The following is a 21,379-nucleotide window of genomic DNA, read 5'->3' as shown; positions in this document are numbered from 1 at the left end:
AAAATTCATTAAATAATTCCCTCATAAGAACCCCGATTCCTGGGCCTTTGATTTCATAGTGGTATTATCAATACTATTTTACAGATGAGCAAACTAAGACTCGGAAAAAAATAACTTGTCCATAGTCACACAGCTTGTTAGCTGGGACTCAAACCCAATTAGATTCTACTTCTTCTATATTAGGTGTCATAGGTACATCCATCGGTGACAGAGGCAATTGAGAATTGTCAGGCCAGTAAACCAAGAGACTTAGAAACCCATAGTGGTCTTTGGCATTTGGTCTTTAGCAAATGGTCTTTGGCATTTGGTAATTGAATCACCACAAATCCCTTCATAGCTTTGAGTTCTCCTGCTTTGACTTCTATCTGTAGATATTGTAAAGGGGGAGGCCAAGCTGATCCTAGAAGTGGTCAGTCTGCTGACCTTGCCCTTCTGTGGGCGGTTTTTCCACAGGTAATCTGCAGTTTGGATGCCCAGTACCTTCCCCTCTTTGCTGCCATGCTCTTTTCAGCACTACAAAGCTTCTCCTTCCACCTCCAGGCTGGAGATGGCATGGAAGTCTTGCCTCTCCTACTAGACAATTCTTCCAGCTAAGAAGCTTCTTCTAACAACTTACTCAATCTTTGTTGCTTTAGGGTTCAGTTCAGTCCATTTCACCTCCCTTACTCCTTTGGTAATCTTAAGGTTTGCCTGTAATCTATATGCTTGGGGAGCAAATTCATTTTGAGAGATCTGGTTGATCTTCCAAAGTGGAAATGTCTATTTTGTGTTTGAAGGCTTTCTCCTTAACATTTCACTGTCAACAATCCATAGTCAATAAACATTTATTAAGTACTTACTGTATGCCAGGAGCTGTCCTTGGAGCTGGGGGTACTTGGTCTTTGCCCTCAAGGAGCTTGCAGTCTAATGAGGGAAGACCACACACAAAAGAAAACTCTGAAGGGAATTGGGGAAAGTGGGGTATGGTGGAGAAGCCAAAGTAATCCGAAGTGGTTGCTATTGGGAGTGAAATGTCTGAGATGGCTGTCCTATCCTCCTTCTTTAAATGGAGAAGTTTATCAGAGCTTCAGAAGCAATGAGAGGTACAGATGTATGATAAGAAATGGATAATAAGTGTTACTTCAATGTGTCCATCTCTTAGTCCCAGCAGACCTTCTGCTTTTGCTAGACTCACCAGAGTATCCCCTCTTTCCAAAATGTAGAGTTTGTTCCTGTAGAGGTGAATCACTAATTAAGTAAACAACTAGTTCAGGAAATGCACTCAAAGATGATTGTACTTCTAGATTTCTAGACTTAAAGTTTTAAGACTCTTGTCTTTTGCTAGTGAAGTGGTCTTGACAAAATCTTGTAACTTCTTAGAAGTTCAGTTTCCTCGTCCATAAAATAGGAATAGGAATGGAGAACTCTCTTCTGAAATATTGATGATACCTGTCTACCTCACAAGGATTATGTTCATATTCAAATAAAATACTCCATGTAGGATATTCATTCAGAACCTGCAGGGTGGCCCTCTTGAGGATTCCTAGATCAAAACCTGAGATGAGGAGTTAATTTGGTTGGCCATGCTCTCCACATCTATTGGTTCTGATCTGTGTCATGACTACTAAGTACTTAACACTGTCACTATTACTGCTGATCTCTAAATTTCAGGTGGTCATATAATCAATACCAATCTTAAGCTCTTTGGGACCTATAATCTCATTTTATTAAGAAGATAATAAGTGGAGGACTGCTTTCCAAATGCCCTTTGGGGATTTTTAGTATTGTGGTTCTTAATAGGAGGATGCGCTCTTCCTTTCCAGTTCTCCTTTCTTGCCCAGGGCAAAGCCATAGAGAGAGTTGAGAGAAAGTAACCCAGAGCTAAAATTGCAGGGGGTTACTGTAAAATATTATGCTGAATGTGGTCTGTTAAATGATGGACTGTGTCATAGCTAGTGCTTCTTTGCTACTGCTTCACCTGGAGATGTGGGGAGAGAGAACCACGTGGGACCACTAAGGAACAGCTAGGCCCCACTATCATAGGGCATGCCACACATGGTATTCGTTTTGAATTGTAGTTGACTCCTGATCGCCTCTCAGGCATCCATAGGGTCAAAGCCAAGACCACTGGGCGTTTGGTGGGTATCTGTCCCTGAAGATAGCTAGAAGAGAAGGGAGGAGGATGGAAGCAGTATGTCCCCAGCAGGAGTTTTCCAGACAGACCTGGGAGGATTCTAGCATCGTCTAGCTTATTCTAGGATTATTAGTGACATTCACAAGAATTGGAGTGGAGCTAGCCCTTGAGCCATAGGTCAGACTTTTCTTCTGTCTCTGACTGTAATATTGGGGGTAGAAATCCATAACCTGTTGGATGGCTGATCATTTCTTTTAAACCAGATTAGTGAATGGTGCTTGAGAGTCTCAGAACTGTGACCTTTTATCTTTTGGTTTCTTGTGCCTAAACTATAATGTGAATGTATTTTCATTGAGTGTCTATCTTTTTTGCTATATGTGAGATAAGCATCATCATCTTCCTAAATAATATGTCTCAAATTCTCATAGACCATTGTCATTATATACTGAGATGATAATCTAATTTTTCCTATAAACCTACCTACCCAGTCAGTCAAAAACAAGTATTTATTAAATGCCTCCCCTGTACCAGGTGCTGGGCTAGATGCTGTGAATACCAAGACAAAAATGAAATTGTGCTAGATATGTATATACATATATATATGTATATGTATATATATATACACACATATATATATATATAGTAAGTATATTCACAACATGTGCAAAACAAATACCAGGTAATTTCAGAATGGGGGCTGAGCAGCTGTGGGGATCATGGAAAGCTTCATGGAGAAGATGGTAATTGAGATGAATCTTGAAGGGAAAAATGAATTCCAGGCATAGGGAATATGCAGACACAGAGATAGGAAATTAAGTGTTGTGTGTGAGAAACAGAAAGTACTGCGGTATTTAAATTAACTAGAACAAAGTAAAATAATTAAATTTATTGATGTGAAATAAGCCTTATAACTTTTTATATCTTTTAAAAAAATTTTAATTTAATATTTTATTTTTTCCCAATTACATGTAAAACCCATTTTTAACATTAGTTTTTCACAATTTTGAGTTCCAAATTCTCTCCTTCCCTGCCTTCCAGGGCCCCTCCTGGAGAAAGCAAGTAATTTGATACAGGTTATACATGTACAGTTATGTAAAGCATTTTCATATATGTTGTGAAGGAAAACAGACCAAAAAACCCCCAAACAAAAAAAATGAAGGTTTTTTTTTTTTTTAAAAAGTATGCTTCAATCTGCATTCCGACTCTGTCAGTTCTTTCTCTGGAGGTGGATAGCATTTTTCATCATAAGTCTTTGGAATTGTCTTGGATCATTGTATTGCTGAGAATTGCTAAGTCATTCAGTTCTTCATCAAACAATATTGTTGTCACTGTGTACAATGTTCGGGTTCTGTTCACTTCACTGTGCATCAGCTCATGTGAGTCTTTCCAGTTTTTTCTGGGAGCATCCTGCTTGTCATTTCTTATAATGCAGTAGTATTCCATCTCAATCATATACCACAACTTGTTCAGCCATTTCCCAATTAATGGGTATCCCCTCAACTTCCAACTGTTTGCCACTACAAAAAGAGCTGCTATACATATCTTTGTACATATAGGTCCTTTTCCTTTTTTTATTTCTTTGGGATGCAGATCTAGTAATAGTATCTCTGGGCCAAAGGCTACACAATTTTATAGTCCTTTGGACATAGTTTCAAATTATTCTTCAGAATGTTTGGATCAGTTCACAACTCCACCAACAGTGCGTTAGTGTCTCAATTTTCCCACATCCCCTCCAGCATTTGTTATTTTCCTTTTCTGTCATATTAGCCAATCTGATATGTGTGAGGTGGTACCTCTGAGTTGTTTTAATTTACATTTCCCTAATCAATAATGATTTAGACCTTTAAAAAAAAACCCAAAACTTTTAATGTGCAATATGTCCTTTTGTTCCACCACATGTTTTACATGATTTGGCACTGAGTTCATAAGATTTTGACATATTCTTTAATTGCTCCTCATGACACCCTATCACATTGGATATTAAATGTACAATTGTACAAATGTACAATTAAATTGACAAAGGCATTTTCCCCCAAGTCCTCACCTTGATTATAGCCCACAGATTTTTTTTTAATTGGGACTAAAGCAGGCAGGTTCCCAGACCATTGAAGCATGTTTATCTCCATATCTTGGATAAATTTATTTTGTGATATGTGGAATGATATAAGGTTGTGTTTCAGTATTCCATTCCCCTTGGGAATTTTTTTAAATTCTAGAACATTTTTGCTTTTCAATATATCAATATTCAACATCAAAGTAAAATTATTTTTCCCTCAATTTGGACAAGGCTTCCAGGTCCCCTGGAAATTAAAAAAAAAATCCCCCAAACATTTTTTTGGGTAGATGGTTTAACTAATGTAGTAAGTGTGATGAAGATTTCCAGATCTTTATAGACTCACCTCGACTTCTGACAATGGTTTGGTACTAGCCTTCACTGAAAGTAAGTTTCATCAGTAATAATTATCTTTTTTCAGTCTTGAGTATCCCCAGCTTTTTATTATTTTGTCCATGGCAAGTGTTTTTTCTTCATAGCAGTGGTTAACAGATTTTTTTTTTTTTAAATTAGACTTCTTGACATTCTTTCAAAACCAAGAAGGCACTATAGGGGAGTTGGTAACAACATCACTAGCGGCTAGATCCCTCCAAAGGTCTTTACTTTTCTTCTTCTGAGGATTAATTAGGTCGTTTTTCAGTGATGGTTTGTCAGTTTTTAACCTTATGTTTGGTGCATGTAATCTTGTTTCATTGTGAAATGCTTGTCTTCTTCACATCAACTGTTGCAATATCTCCAACAGTACTTGAAATCTGCTTTTTAAGACTCATGTAACTTTTGGGTTTTCTTTAATCTCAATTTTGAAAAAATCACTGAATTAAAAATGCAACAAAAGTGAGCAATGAAATACATCTGTGTGGTTTGAAATCCAGGGCACAACCGACAGAGAACTAATTCCAGATGGGGAAACCTGTTGAATCTGGTTTCATCTGGTCAAAGTCACATGTTCTGAGTTAGCCTAGTATCAGCAGAAGCACTGACACGACCAATGCTGCCACGAAATAAAACCATATCAAAACGATTTCTTGGTCCATATAATTTGCTCACTATTGTAGACCCATATGACTGGACTTGAAAGTGCATGGAGGGAGTAATGTGTATTCTTGTAAGTCTTCTCTGCGCTGCAGGGTATAGTATGACAAGACTAGAAACATAGGAAGGGTGAAACCATGGCAACAAAGTTATGGCCCAAAATAAAGAGATAGAGTGGTATAGATGAGAGGACAGTTTGCTGGTGATGGCAGATGAAGAGCATAGAAAATGGCAGTGGAAAGCAAGCAGCATGGTGACTTCCTCTACTGGCCAGCTGTGGCATGGGCGTGAGAAAAGGAGCAATAAACACTGCAGAGCAGGGGCTGTCCAAAATGCTGCCCGCAGTGCGATCTACGCGCCAGCCTACAAGCATAGAAATTTATATAAATGCTTTAGTAAATGAAGCCGAGCTACCGCAGAGCTCTCACTAAGATGGGAAATCAAAATAAATTGTCTATTGTTTCAATATAAACCCCAGGTTGAACAGCCCTGCTGTAGAGGATGGCCAGGGATGAGGTACCATATGGAGAAAATCAGGTTTCTGGGAGTTCGAGAGGGAGTGTCAGAAGATACCTAGTATGAAGGAGAGTTTGTTAACAATAGAGCTTTGTTGTTTTTCATTCTTTTCAGTCATGTCTGACTCTTCATGACCTTGTTTGGAGTTTTCTTGGCAAAGATACTAGAATGGTTTGCCATTTCCTTCTCCAGCTCATTTTTACAGAGGAGGAAACTAAAGTAAACAGAGTTGAGTGACTTGTTCAGGGTCACGCAGTAGTGTCTGAGATCAGACTTGAACTCAGGAAGATGAATCTTCCTGACTTCAGGCTTGGCACTCTGTCTGCTGCCCCAACAATAAAGCAGGAGAGGTAAAAAACAAGAAACATCGTTTCACGGAAGACTTGGACATTTTACCTTATATTTGTAGTGAGCATAAGGTGAAAAAAGACCACCAGGGAGATAATTGCAGCTTATGTGCTAATATCCTTTGTAGGAGGCAAAGAAATTCAGTGAAAAATTTGATAACTATGTATACAGTTAAATACTTTAATACTCAGTGACTTCAATGCAAAGATAGATGAAGAGGGAGTTGGCAAAACATATATTGGAAAGTATGGTCTAGGAATAAGAGAAGAAAGAAGCCAGGGGTTGTAGAGTGCATAGCTATGGAGAGCTAATGATTGGCAGAGCCTTTCACCCACATGGCCCCAGGAGCAAAGAGAACCACACAACCCAAGTGAAGACTACAATCAGGGTAGACAAGCAATCCCTAGAGAAGGAAACACATGGTCCCAGAAAAGGAGTAGTTCTGGGCAGTGACACCAGCAATGACTGGACCCAGCCTCCTAGAGAGTGGAGGGAGAAATTTGGACAGTGCTTAGCCCCTGAATCAAGCCTCTTAGCAAGAAGAGAAGTAGCTTAGGACTAGACTAGAGGATGCACCATGGACTGACCCACAGTTCAGAGAAGCAAACGTCACCCTTACTTCCTGACTTGCTCTCCACCTGTTTAACTCACCAGTGAGTTAACTGGACTGTGCAAGACTGACAGGGAAGGACTTGTATCTCAAGAAGCCCCAAGTATAAGATTCCATTTTAGGGGACCTACCAAGACCTTAGGGTAATACTGTAAGGCAGAAGAGGTCCCTAGAAGAAGTGTGGTATTCATCAGAACTTGAGGTGTTGACTCTTGCAACCCTGGGTTCATTTCTTTCCAAGAGAAACCCAAACTAGCACTGAGTCTAGAGCACCGTGTGGGTTCCTAGAGGGAAGGTGAGACCCATTGGAGAGAGAAGTTGAGTTATTTAGGCTGTGGTCACCTCTGTATCCTTTGTATGTTATATATTGCCCGTGGGACAGAATAAAGGTTGTCATCTTAGACTGAGTGCATGAGAGCTTGGTGCTATTTTACCTATATCCAGCAAGCCCTAAACATGAGCTATATTTTTATATTCCTACAGGAGAAAGCCGGGTAGGGGCATGAGCTAGAGGGTGACTTTTGAGATTGAATCCAGGCCATGAAAACACAGAATATGAGGTGCTGGGCTGGAGATTACAGGACTATTAACTTTTGTAACGTTCCCAAGACACCACTTTCCCCCCAGATATCTATTAGAGATAGTAACCCATTTTCTACACAACATATTCACTCTCCCATCTGCTTATTTCCTTTCCTGTATGATGAAAGGGACTTCTTTTTTTTTTTTTTTTTTTTTTTGCTTTTTGGCAGGGCAGTTGGGGTTAAGTGACTTGCCCAAGGTCACACAGCTAGTACATGTGTCAAGTGTCTGAGGCCGGATTTGAACTCAGGTCCTCCTGACTCCAGGGCCGGTGCTCTACTGACTGCGCCACCTAGCTGCCCCAGAAAGGGACTTCTTACTATTCCCCTTAAGTATTCTAATCCTGAATCCTTTGGGAGTTGTTGTTTAAAATTGCTTAGGGTATCCTACATCAGAAATACATGGTAATGGTATGACAAGAGCGCCTACTTTGGATCCCAGCTCTGACACTTATTAGGGACAGATGTGGTTTCTTGTGGGTGATAATACTTGTACAGCCTACACCACCGGGGTCAGTGTGAGGAAAGCCTCTTGGAATCTGTAAAGCACCATAGCGACGTGCTGTTACTTCAGAAAACACTGTCGGAAGATCTATCTTTGTCTGTCCCGTCTGCTATTTTCCTTCTGAGCACTAGAGGGAGATGTTGTTTCTATTTCTTCCTTCAGCTCCATTTGGTTCACAGAGAAGTGTGAATCCTTTGGAGATTTTCTTTACCTCGGAGGAGGAAGCCTCTGTTAAACAGAGTCAGGTCAAGGCTCTGTGTATGAGGCAAAATCTGAAATTTATTTCCTTCATGCTAAGGATCACCAGATGCTTTGATTCTTCACTGTAACACATGCCGCTTGAATTAACACAAAATAAATGCTGATATGCCATGGAGAGAATTTTCTGGCATTAAAAATACGTGTAGTTACCAAAAAGTAACTTAAAAAGCAGGGATGTGTTAGAGCCAAGATCTTGCCAGCTTTGATGATGAAAATTTTCAGTGTGAGCAATTACACCTTGGAAATTGGCAAGACCTACAAATGAGGGCTCGGTTTATTGTTTTGTAGATTATCTAGACTTCAAAAATGATGGAGAAATGTTTGTAATTCATATTAAACTTAGAAGTGGGTTATACATCTTTGTTTTTTTAGAGTCAGTTGTTAAACATTTAGCAGCACACTGCTTCATTAAAGTGTTCCTCTTTGCACGCTTCTATTGTGCATGTTAGGTGGCTGCTATCCCCTGATCTGGATTCTAGGTTCTAGGCTGGGGACCAAAATGATCCTTCATGAAACTCCCACACTGTAATACCCACTCTAGTGTACTTCCCTAACTTCCAGTGCAGTTGTCGAGAAGGCTTCTTGTTCTCCCTTCAAGGTTCTAGGAGTAACCTTGAAGGTTGTTTCTAGTAGTGTCACTCATGAGCCCTTATCCTGTGTGGCCTCCAATGTCAGTCAATCAGTAGAACTCTAATAGCTGCTAGAAAAAAAAGTATTTATTGAGAAAGTTTAACAAAAACAGTAGTTATAAAACATTTCTCCCAATCTAGGAGGCACATTGTCCCCTTACAAACCCAAGATCCCTGGGAAGAGTATGAGGCACATGTGTCGAGAGTATGTATGACCAAGGTGAACCTCCCAAAACCTGAACCTATACACATCCTTTGTTACAAGGAGTCACAAACTCTAAAGCTGCTATTGTCCTCAGAAGACTGACTCTTCGTATCCATCCATCTGTGAGAGCGTCCTCTATTGTTGGCCCCTGGACTCTGTTTCTAACTCTGGTTGCTAAGGGACCTCAGAGTTTTTCCAACCATTCAAAGTTCATGGTGTCAGTTCTATCTCTGAATACTTGTTTACCTAAGATTGAGAAAAACAAATAAATGAGAGGGCAGCTGGATGGGAGATAGGGAAGCTGCTTCTTCCTTTCCTCCCTCCTAAATTTCCCCACCCAGCAACTCAGGGCAATTCTTGCCTCATTCACCATTAGGAAGGAAAAGAGCAAAAAGAGTTGATGGAAGGAAACTCAGTTCCATGACGCCTAAGTCATCAGAAGTCTCCTTGTCACCATACATCACTAGCTCCTCCCAGGGACTCCTAGTCCTAAGTAGGATCACCAAACTTCCCTATGTAGTTAGATTGGAAGCAAACTGGGAAATATATGCACATGATCTATATAAACCATCAGGAAGGGCAAATCTGAGCATGCTGTAAAGAGTAGGCCCTCATTGGCCAGTCCCTCCGTTACATATATCTAACTTCATTTTTGTAAAAAGTGTTTTATATTTCTAAAAAGACTCACAGATATTTTATATATTCCTTGGTTATTTTGAGTGGAATTTTTTCCCATCTCTTCCTGCTAGATTTTGTTGGCAATATACAAGAAAGGTGATAATTTTTGTGGTTTTATTTTTATATCCTATTTTAACTATTTTTTATTTAACTAAAGTTACAATTTGTTTCTATTGATATTCTGTTTGAATCTCTAAGGTTTTCTAAGTAAACCATTATATCAGCAACAAAGCAATACCTTTGTTTCTTAAAGAAAAAACCTATGCTTATTCTTTCTATTTCAATTTCAAATTCTTTTTTTAAATTTATTTAATATATTGAGTTTTCAGCATTGATTTTCACAAGAGTTTGAATTATGAATTTTCTCCCCATTTCTACCTTCCTGCCCACTCCAAGATGGCATATATTCTAGCTGCCCCATTCCCCAGTCAGCCCTTCCTTCTGTCACCCCACTCCCCTCCCATCCCCTTTTCCCTTACTTTCTTGTAGGGCAAGATAAATTTCAATGCCCCATTGCCTGTGTATCTTATTTCCTAGTTGTGTGCAAAAACTTTTTTTTTTTAACATCTGTTTTTAAAACTTTGAGTTCCAAATTCTCTCCCCTCTTCCCTCCTCACCCACCCTCCCTAAGAAGGCAAGCAATTCAACATAGACCACATGCGTATCATTATTTAAAACCTTTCCACAATACTCATGTTGTGAAAAACTAACCATATTTTGCTCCTTCCTAACCTATCCCCCTTTATTGAATTTTCTCCCTTGACCCTGTCCCTTTTCCAAAGTGTTTGTTTTTGATTACCTCCTCCCCCTATCTGCCCTCCCTTCTATTGTCCCCCCTTTTTTATCTTCTTCCTTCTTCTTTCCTGTGGGGTAAGAAACTCAATTGAGTGTGTATGTTATTCCTTCCTCAGGTCAAATCCAATGAGAGCAAGATTCACTCATTCCCCCCCACCTGCCCCTTCTTCCCTTCCTACATAACTGCTTTTTCTTGCCACTTTATGGTGAGATAATTTACCTCATTCTATCTTCCTTTCTCCTTCTCTCAATATATTCCTCTCTCATCCCTTAATTTTATTTTTTTTAGATATCATCCCTTCATATTCAACTCACCCTGTGCCCTCTGTCTATATATATACATATATATTTACATACACATATATGTATGTTCCCTTCAGCTACCCTAATACTGAGGTCTCATGAATCACACACATCATCTTTCCTTGTAGCATTGTAAACAAAACAGTTCAACTTTAGTAAGTCCCTTGCGATTTCTTTTTCTTGTTTACCGTCTCATGCATCTCTTGATTCTTGTGTTTGAAAGTCAAATTTTCTATTCAGCTCTGGTCTTTTCACTGAGAAAGCTTGAAAGTCCTCTATTTTATTGAAAATCCATATTTTGCCTTAGAGCATGATACTCAGTTTTGCTGGGTAAGTGATTCTTAGTTTTAATCCTAGCTCCACTGACCTCCAGAATATCATATTCCAAGCCCTTCAATCCCTTAACGTAGAAGCTTCTAGATCTTGTATTATTCTGATTATGTTTCCACGATACTCAAATTGTTTCTTTCTGGCTGCTTGCAGTATTTTCTCCTTGATCTGGGAGCTCTGGAATTTGGCGACAATATTCCTAGGAGTTTTCTTTTGGGGATCTTTTTCAGGAGGTGATCAGTGGATTCTTTCAATTTCTATTTTACCCTCTGGCTCTAGAATATCAGGGCAGTTCTCCTTGATAATTTCTTGAAAGATGATATCTAAGCTCTTTTTTCGATCATGGCTTTCAGGTAGTCCAATAATTTTTAAATTATCTCTCCTGGATCTATTTTCCAGGTCAGTGGTTTTTCCAATGAGATATTTCACATTGTCTTCCACTTTTTCATTCCTTTGGTTCTGTTTCATAGTAGAGAGTACTTTGTTCCAAGCTTGAGGGGATGCACTGTTGTTTTCAGAGCTATTTCTATACAGCCAGCTGTGCCACACCAGCACTCCTCCTCCCCCAAGAACCGCCAACCTGGACTGGACTCAGATCTTAAGTAGGCTCTGCACTCCCGCCCAGATCCCCCACTTAATTCTTCCCACCAGGTGGGCCTGGGGCCAGAAGCAAGGGCAGCTGTAGTTCTGTAGCTGCACCTCCCCTGCTACCCCTGGGGAGGTGGCCAAACCGTGCAAACTTCTTCACTCTGTCTCAGCAGCTTTTCCCAGTAACCTTCTCTGTTGTCTTTGGTGTTTGTGGGTTGAGAAGTCTGGTAACTGCCACAGCTCACTGATTCAGGACGCTAGGGCCTGTTCCACCTGGCTCCCGGTCTGGTTGGTCCAGGCGTGGCTCATGCTGGGCTCTGCTCCACTCCTCTCCCAGCTCCATGCGCAATAGACCTTACCCAGCAACCATCCAGGCTGTCCTGGGCTAGAGCCCTGCTTCCCTCTGCTATTTTGTGGGTTCTACTGTTCTAGAATTTGTTCAGAGCCATTTTAATAGGTTTTTGGAGGGATATTTGGGGGAGTTCATGCAAGTCCCTGCTTTCCAGCCACCATCTTGGCTCCACCCCCCAGGTATCTCAATTTCAAATTCTTGCTACAATAGCTCTCAGTTCTAGAACTATATTAGCTATAGTGGTGACAATGGATGTGTTTGCTTTACCCTGGATCTCATTGGTGTTTCTTCATTACAAATGATGTTAACTTTTGGTATTAGACAGATACTATTGACTATATTACTAAGAAAATGTTTATTTATATCTATGGTTTTTAATGTTTTAATAGAAATAGTTGTATTTCACCAAAAGTTTTTCCTTCATCCATTGTGGTTTTTATGCTTTTTATTAGCAGTAAGGTCTGATATATTAATTTTCTTAATATTGAACCAAACCTGCATTGCTGGTAATTGTCATGTACAATCTTTTTAGCATGTTTCTGTAGCCTCTATGCTAATATTTTATTCAGTATTTTTCATTAGTATTCATTAGAGATAATGGTATATTATTTTCTTTCTCTACTTTATCTCTCCATATTTTAGGTATCAAGGCCATACTTATTCTATGGTTTGTTTGTAGTTTATCCTGGAGTTCGGCAGGGTGCCTTCCTTCCTTATTTTTTTTGTAAATAATTTGTTAAGAGTTAATTGGGTTTTTGAATATTTGTTAGAATACACCTGTTTTTCTTTTTCTTTTTTTTGTTTTATATTTAATTTTTTAATTTTTAGTTTACAACACTCAGTTGTACACAGGTTTTTGAGTTCCAAATTTTCTCACCCTCCCTCCCCTTCCCCCTCCCCCAAGACAGTATGGAATCTGATATATGTTCTATATATACCTTCACATTAAACATATTTACACAATAGTCAAGTTGTAAAGAACCATGATCAATGGAGTGAATCATGAGAAAGAAGAAACAAAGCCAAAAAGAAATACAGAAAAACAAGAGAAAGAGCAGATAGTTTCCTTCAATCCGCATTCATACTCCATAGTTCTTTATCTGGATGTAGATAGCTCTTTCTATCATGAGACCTTTGGGGCTGTCTTTGAACCTTGTATTGCTGAGAAGAGCCAAGTCTATCAAAATTAGTCATCACAGAATCAATATGTTTGTGGTTGTGTACAATGTTCTCCTGGTTCTGCTCCTCTCACTCAGCATAATATCATGTAGTTCTTTCCAGGTTATTATGATTTCTGTATCTTTCCCATTTCTTATAGCACAATAATATTCCATTACATTCATATAACACAATTTGTTTAGCCATCCCCCATCCTTGATTTCCAGTCCTTTGCTACCACAAAAAGAGCTCATCCGGTCTTGGAGTTATTTTCTTTGGAAGTTTCTTTTTGCCTTGTTCAATTTCTTTTTCTGAGATTGGATTTTTAAAATTCTCTGTTTTTCTGTTCTGTTAATCTGGGTATTTTGCATTTTTGTAAATGTTCATCTCTGTTATTTATCAGGTTTTTTTGCATGTAATTGGACAACATAGATTCTAACAATTTCCTTTATTTCTTCTTCGTCTCTTTTGCATCCTCATTTTTAACTTTGTTATTTGGTTTTATTTTCTTTTTTAAAATACCTTTTGTTTTTACTTCATGCTTATCATTCTCCCCACCCCTTTCCTGAGCAACTTCCCTTATAACAAAGAAATTTTTTAAGGGAAAAGGGGAAAAAATTGAGCAAAACTAATCAATGCATAGAAAAATAACTGATATTATAAGCAGTGTCCCATACTTATGGATCTTGACATCTGCAAAGGATGGGAGGAGATGGGAGGTGTCTTTTCTTGGGGGCCATCTTGCTCTTTGTAACTTCTCAGTATTCTATTTCAATTATTTGGTGTATAGTTGTTCTTTGCATTTACAATGTTGTAGTTATTGTGTATGTTGTTCTGCTGCTTTACTTTGTGTCTGTTAATGTATGTCTTCCCATGATTTTCTGTGTTTATCATGCTTTTTTTTTCTTACAGCATAATAATATTCATTACATTCATATAGTTGTTAAGTAGCTATGATGTGTGCTAAGTGTTGGTAAAAAGAAGAAATGCAAAAGATGTCCCTGCTCTTAAGGAACACATGGTCTAATGGAAGAGACAGTGTGCAAACAAACTATCTATGTACAGGATGTATTGGAAATAATCAACAAACTGAAGGCATTATCATTAAGGGAGAGCAGGAAGGGCTTCCTGTAGAAGGTGAGATTTTAGCTGGGATTTGAAGCAAGCCAGGGAAGCCAGGAAGTAGAGCTGAGGAGGCAGATCACTTCAGGCATGGGGGACAGCTGTTTAAAATTCCTGAAACCAATAGATGGAGTGTCTCGTACAAGGAACAACAAGGATGCCACTGTAACTCGATTTCAGAGCATATGGGATATATACAGTGCAAGAAGACTGGAAAGATGGGGGAAGGAGAAAGGCAAAAATTACTTTGACAGAGGAGTATAGGATGAACTGAAGGGGGGTGAGACATTTTGTGGCAGGCAGACCAATAGGCTATTGCGGTAGTTCATGCGTTAGGTGATGAGGGCCTCTATCAGAGTGGTAGCTGAGTTAGAGGAGAGAAGGGGACCTAGCTACGAGATGTTACAAAAATAAAATTGACAGACCTTGGCAACAGACAGGATATGAGGGATGAAAGAGTGAGGGGTCAAGGATGATACTATATCATGAGCCTGAGGGATTGGGAAGATGGTGGTACCTTCAGCAGTAGTAGGGAGGAAGAGAGGAATGTTTGGGGAGGAAAGAGGTTGATGTCTCTCTACAGGACATCCATTTCAAAGCATCCAATAGACAGTTGATGATGTGAGACTGGAGGTTAGCAGAGAGGTTAGGGCTGGATAAGTAGATTTGAGAATCATCAGCGTATAGGTGATAATTGAATCCATGGGAGCTAATGAGATCACCAAGCAAAACAGTAGAGGGAGAAGAGAAGAGGATACAGGAAAGAACCCTATAGGAAAACCATGGTTAGTGGACTTGACCTAGGTGAAGATCTAGCAAAGGAGACTTGAGAAGGAGTGGTCAGATAGGTAGGAGGAGAACCAAGAGAGAACAGTGTCCTGAAAACCTAGAAGAGAATATTAAGGAGAAGAGGATGATAAACAGTGTCAAAAAATGCAGCAAGGTCAAGAAGGATGAGGCTGTTAGACGTGGCAATTAGGAGAATATTAGTAACTTTAGAGAGAGAAATTCAACTGCATGATGAGGTTGGAAGCCAGACTATAAGAGTTAAGAAGAGAATGAGAGGAAAGTAAATGGAAGTATCTCTTGTATGTAGATGGCCTCAAAGAGTTTAGATGGAAAAGGGAGGAGAGATATGGGATGATAGCTTGGATGGATGAATCAAGTGAGGATTTTATGAGGACAAGAGAGGACATAGGCATGTTTTTAGACAGTGAGGAAGCGGCCAGTAGGCAGGGAAACACTGAAGCTAAGTGAGAGTTTGAATGTAAGAGGGGTCAATCTGCTGAAGGAGATGGGATGGAATAGGATCACTCGTGCAGGTAGAAGGGTTTGCCTCGGCAAGGAGAAGGGCCATCTCTTTATGTGAGATGGGTGAAGAAGGAGATTGTGGCAGAAGGCATCTGGGTGACGTGAGGTGAGGATGGGAGAAGAGGGAACTCTTGGCAAATGGCCTCAATATTTTCAGGGAAATATGAAGGTTCTCAGCTGAGAGGATGGGGGAAGGAGGAAGGTGATTAGAGGTTTGAGGAGGAGTGAAAAAGTTTGGAAAAGGCTCTGTGTTGAGTGGGAAAGTGAGGTAATTATGGAGGTTTAGCCAGTTTCCATTTGATGGTTATTCACTTTGTTTCCAGTTCTTTGCTACCACAAAAAGTGCTGCTATAAATATTTTGGTGTGTATGGAACCTTTCTGTTAATGACTTTCTTGGGGTATATTCCTAGTAGTAGAATCTTGGAGTCAAAGTCTTTGGAGCTTTCAGTTATTTTAATGGCATCATTCCAGATTACTTGCAGGAATCATTATGCTAATTATAGATCCACCAACAAAGGCATCAGTGTACCGGTTTGTATCAGCAAGGCAATAAACACAACGTCGATGATAATTGTGAATATGCCTATATAGTTCTGCATTGCAAAATATGAGAGACTTTCCATATAGAAGGTAGAAGTAAAACATTTATTCAGACACCAGAGGACCAGATTCCAAAACCAATAAGTCCAATTCATCCAAGCAGCAACCAGCTCCCCAAACCAGTAAGCCCACTTTATCATAACAGCAGGGAACTTAAAACACAATATCACAGCATGAGCCTTGCCATCCCATAACCTTCCCACAAACGCACTCACAACCCAGCTAGCACACGTCTTCACTCTCCCTCAGCTCTAACTGCTCTGAGCATTTCCTGCTCCATTCTTTCCTGTTCCTCTCATTCAGTAAGCTCCTCCCACCACATGTGCCTTAGGCTTCCTATACGCAGGTCACATGGGCCTACTCATGGGTGGGAAAGATCTTCAAGTTTACATTACCATTACATTGTTTCTCAACAACTTCTCCAACATTGACTATTCCTCTCTTTTGTCAGTTTTGCCAGTGTGTTAAGTGTGAGGTAATTTTAGAGTTATTTGTTAATTATTATTATCATTATTTATTAGATTTAGCTATTTTGATTTGAATTTCTCTTATTGCTAGTGATTCAGAGCATTCTTTCATATGGTTATTAATAGTTTGCCATTCTTCTTTGGAAAACTATTCATATCTTTTGACCATTTTGCTATTAGGGAACAGATTTTGTTCTTAAGTATTTCTATTATTTGTCTATGTATATCTTGGACATCAGACCCTCATTAGATATCTGATGCAAACATTTTTTCTCAGTCAGCTGCTTCCCTTCTTTGTATTTGTGCTTTTTAACTTCATTTAATCAAAATTATCTGTTTTATCTTTTGTAATCGCCTCTGTCTCTTGGATTATAATAAATAGGAATTCATCCTCTACCCATAGCTATGAAAGGTATATGTCATCTGGTAATTGTTTTTTTTTTATTTGGAAATTTTATAGTTATACTTGTGGTATTTGTTTCTGTGATTCTGCCTCATCTCTTTACTTTACCACATATAACATTTGCTGTAACTTCAGACTTTTAACTTTACCTATTCAGTTTTCAATAGGTTTTTCACCTCTTGTCAAGCACACAAAACTGATTTCGTCACGAGTGACCTAAAATGTAATTCAGATATTTACCTTGGATTTAGATGAGGCTCTATGATAAATACCTCGTCCCACCACATATCTTAAGTTTCTGACCATGAATTCTCTGTGCTTTAGTTATTTAACCTTGAGAAACTGCTGACAGGTCCAGAGAGGTTAAAGTATTGCACCATTCTCTTTGCCATTAACGGGTGAAATCGTTATCATGTTGGAGTTAAGAAAGGTCAGTCCTTCCCAGTCCCTCACTGGAAATCTTGAAATCATACGTGATTCAACTGGAGAGTTGAAAGAAAAGCTCCCAAACCAGAATTTGTCTGTTCTTTAAACTTAAAAAGCAACCTACCTTTACCTTTGTCACTATTGCAGAGTGAAAGAGAAACTACTCCGATTTTGTCACATCATACCAAAATGCAGAGTCCTTTCGGTTGGGCAGAAGCGTGACCAGAAGCAGAGCCCAAAGCTCCCACCTGGTCCAGAAGAATCAGGATGTCAGCTCTGAGGATGCTCCGTGGGGATGATGCCTATAGGCCAATTCAGCCTCCACCGCAATTAAAAATAATACTACTTTATTAAAGCAGGGAACTTAACAACAATAACTAGTTATTAGTGGAGATATCACAGATCAGCAACTTTTAAAGAAATAAATATTTAGGCGCAGTTTAGTTCATTTCTTATAAATCCTTGTCTTTAAGCAATTCACATTGCATTCTTAGCTTATTAATTCAAAACCTCTCATGATATATTGTCCTCATCTTGCTGTCAGAAAATCTTCTGAATTTCTCATTTATCAGTGACTGGCCATTCATTCTCTGTCACAGCACAGAGCTATTTTCTTAAAGACCCTTATAACAGAATGGAACATTTTATAAAACATTTAGACAAGGTCTTTGAACATAGATTTAAACAGATTTCATTAAACTGGTCTTGCCTCTGTGTTTCTTCCCTCTCTTTAATTCTGGCCTTTTTGCCTCATTCTTGGTCCTGACCCACCTTGGGAGTCCCATCCACTCTGAGGCTCCTCTCTCCCCATTCCTATCCCTCTCACACTTTAGGACCCTGCTGGTACTCTTTGTGGAGATTTATTTTTGGGAGCGGCTGCTGTTTGAGACTCCTCATTATGTGGTGAATGTAGCTGAGCGTGCTGAGGACTTGAGAATCCTGCGTGAAAATTTGTTGCTCGTTGCCCGAGATTACAACAGGTTGGTCTCCGGTCCTCATTCTATCTCTTTGTTCTGACCTGGATTCATTATGTTCATTCCTGATACTTTGTCCTTCCAAAACCTTAGCTCTTCCCTACGGTCCAGAACTCTCAGATTCTGTTCTTGATCTTTAGTCCCACAAGCTTTGGTTTGAAGGGCAAAATCAAACTGACTCCCTGAATGCCATGGGGCTAGGCTATACTTTTTAAGATCAATCTTGGAGGAAACTCAGTTCACATGGAGGGCAAAGTTAGACAAGACTTCTGACTGAGACTTGGCACAGGGGTCAGTCTCTCAATGAGTAAAATAGCATTAAGTGAATGGATTTTATCTCCATATTGATCCTGAATTCCTTCATAATCTTTTTCAGAATGAGGGTGTCATGGCAGAGCTGAATCCCCTCCCTGTTTTTGAAGGCTTTTCTTTGCTAGGTTGAGGGGAGCTGGGAGTGGTGACTTCATTTGAATGTTTGTTCAAACAAACACTCTTGATTCCCACCTTAAAGTACCCTGAAGCCCTTCATTTCATCTCACTGATTATGAGGGAAATCTCCAGAATTCTGTTCCTCCTGATTAATTTCTCTGTTTGTTCCCTGGCCTCTCTTATCATAAATAGAATCATCGGGATGCTGTCCCCAGATGAGAGGGCCCTATTCAAAGAACGAATTCGTTTCTTGGACAAGAAGATCCATCCTGGTCTTAAGAAGCTGCATTGGATCCTGAAAGGAGCGAGCACTTTCTTCATCAATGAGTGTCGTATACATGCCAGCAAAGTGGGTCCTGGTCCAGGGGGCAGGGAGACCCAGGGAGGGTGTTGAGACTGCGTCCTAGAAGAACTGTCAGTTGAGATGAGAGACTCAGGGAATCAGTACCCTGGTCATGGGGTAGGGCTGGGTGGTAAGACACCTAAATTCTAGAGAAACTTTATTCTCACCCTTGAGAAATAGAGTAGATTTCCTTCCTGTAGAATTTGTGTCACAAAAGTCAACTTAAGTTATAGGTAGGGTTAGGAGCAGAGAGCCTTCACCTAGAACTCAAACCCCCGTGGTTGTGTTTGATGTATCTAACCAGGTGCAGATGATCGTGAATGATTTTAAAGCATCCACACTGACAATTGGCTGGAGGGCACAGGAAATATCTGAGACTCTCTTGGTTCACATTACTGGCAAGAGGGTTTACCAGGATCTAGAGTTTGAGGAGGACCAAAAGGAGCACCGAAATGTAGCCCAGCGTAAGCTGATGGCTCTACATGAGGAGGTGGTGGATATCATGAGTGAAACCTATGAGGTCTTCAAGAATGATGGCCCTGAGGTAGGAGATCTAGTGCTCTATAGCAGGGTAAACCCTTTGAGCTGCTTAACTCTCAGCCCTGCCCTTTCCTGCTGTTACTTCCCCTTTTTTTCCAATTTTTGCAATTCCAATATCCTTTTTATAGCCCCAGGCTCATTTCTGTCTTAGCCCCATCACTCTCACCATCTCAAGAATATCTTCCCCAATTCCAGCCATTGTTAACCTCTTGGACCAGGGTGTCCAGCTGGCCAGCTCTTAGCTCTCTCCTCCTAGGACTCTGGCTACATCCTCTTGAGGTGTTCCCTTTGCCCAACCTCTTTCTACCAGATTCAACAGCAGTGGTTACTGTACATGATTCGGTTGGATCACATGATGGAAGAAGCTCTGCGCCTCAATGTCAAGTGGTCACTGCTAGAATTGTCCAAAGCTATCAATGGAGATGGCAAGTCCACCCCCAACCCACTTTTCCGAGTCCTTGTCATATTGCAGAATGATGGATCTGGAGGTGTGGCCCAGGTAGGGGTTCCACAAAGATGGGAGACATTCCACCCTCCTCTCTCCTCCTTCCTCCAACCCTCAACTATCCTCTAGCCTCACTCCAGGTGAGCCTTCCCCTCTACCTCCTTTCCCTCTCTCCCAAAGGCTTTCCTCCTACAACAGCCAGATGCTAAATACCTTCTACCCTCTGCCCAATATAGGTGGAATTCTCACCCACTTTGCAGACCCTGGCCAATGTGGTCAACAGTATTGCCAGCCACCTCATCAACACGATCTCTGTCTTCCGCCACCTCCCTGAAATTCTTGTCAATCGAAGGACCACTCGTGACCCCATCTTTGTGATAGTGGGTGAGTCAGGGATACCAGAAATGCACTGGAAGAGGAAGGGTGACCTATAAAAGAAGAGAGGGGTGTATAAAGATAGCACTATAGGTGGGAAAGAGGCCAACTCTTGAAACAGTACGAAATGTACTGCTGGTTAAAAATATGGTGTTTAAGAATGGGATTTGGATTTCTTGACCACTACTTAAAATAGAGGAAGAATGGGCTCCTGCCCAGAGATAGAATAGACTTCAAAAGGATTGATAAAAATTTCTCGGAGCCTGAAAAGGAAAGAAGAGAGAAAAGATTGCCTTATATGTATGCCCACCAAGTGACGTACTATAGAAAGTAGCTATAATACAGGAAGAACAGAAGTAGATGTACCGCAGAATTAACAGGAGATGGAATTCAAAAAAGAAGCCGACAGCAACATCCCGTTCAGTGGGAGCCCATTCACAAATGCACAAAGTCTGAATAATAACCAAGATAACATGAAGATCTGAACAAAAAGTCAAGTCAACAAGCATTTATTAAGCACAGTGCCAGACACTGCGTTCTCGGGAATCCAAAAAAAGGCAAAAATAGTTCCTTCCAAGGAACTCCCAGTCGAATGCGGGAGACAACATGTAAACAACTTTGTGCAAGCAGATATATACAGGATACGTTGGAGATAATCTCAGAGGGAGGGCACTGAGATTAAAGAAGACTGGGAAAGGCTTTTTGTAGATGGTGGGATTTTAGCTGGGACTTGAAGCCCAGTGGCAGAGATGAAGAAGGACAGCATTCCGGGCATGGGGGACAGCCAGGGAAAATTCAGAGAATGAAGAGATGGAGTGACTGGATCATATTGGAGGGGAGTAAGATGGAAGAAGACTGAGGAGGTGGGAAGGGGCCAGGTTGTGAA

At 40.2% G+C, this 21,379-nt stretch overlaps 1 protein-coding gene across 1 annotated transcript in view; it reads left to right on the top strand.

Annotated features, from left to right (window-relative positions):
• Positions 1-21,379, top strand: part of DNAH2 (dynein axonemal heavy chain 2) — a 119,798-nt gene that overhangs the window by 33,332 nt on the left and 65,087 nt on the right. The window contains exons 12-16 of the mRNA XM_036768396.1: positions 18,221-18,367; positions 18,983-19,139; positions 19,438-19,677; positions 19,984-20,172; positions 20,355-20,502. Coding sequence (XP_036624291.1) covers positions 18,221-18,367; positions 18,983-19,139; positions 19,438-19,677; positions 19,984-20,172; positions 20,355-20,502 — 881 coding nt within the window. The remainder of the gene's footprint in view (positions 1-18,220; positions 18,368-18,982; positions 19,140-19,437; positions 19,678-19,983; positions 20,173-20,354; positions 20,503-21,379) is intronic.

This window comes from Trichosurus vulpecula, chromosome 7 (genome assembly GCF_011100635.1).
Source record: "Trichosurus vulpecula isolate mTriVul1 chromosome 7, mTriVul1.pri, whole genome shotgun sequence".
NCBI lineage: Eukaryota > Metazoa > Chordata > Mammalia > Diprotodontia > Phalangeridae > Trichosurus > Trichosurus vulpecula.
Note: the sequence above shows the minus strand (reverse complement) of the source record. Positions and strands in the feature narration are given on the sequence as shown.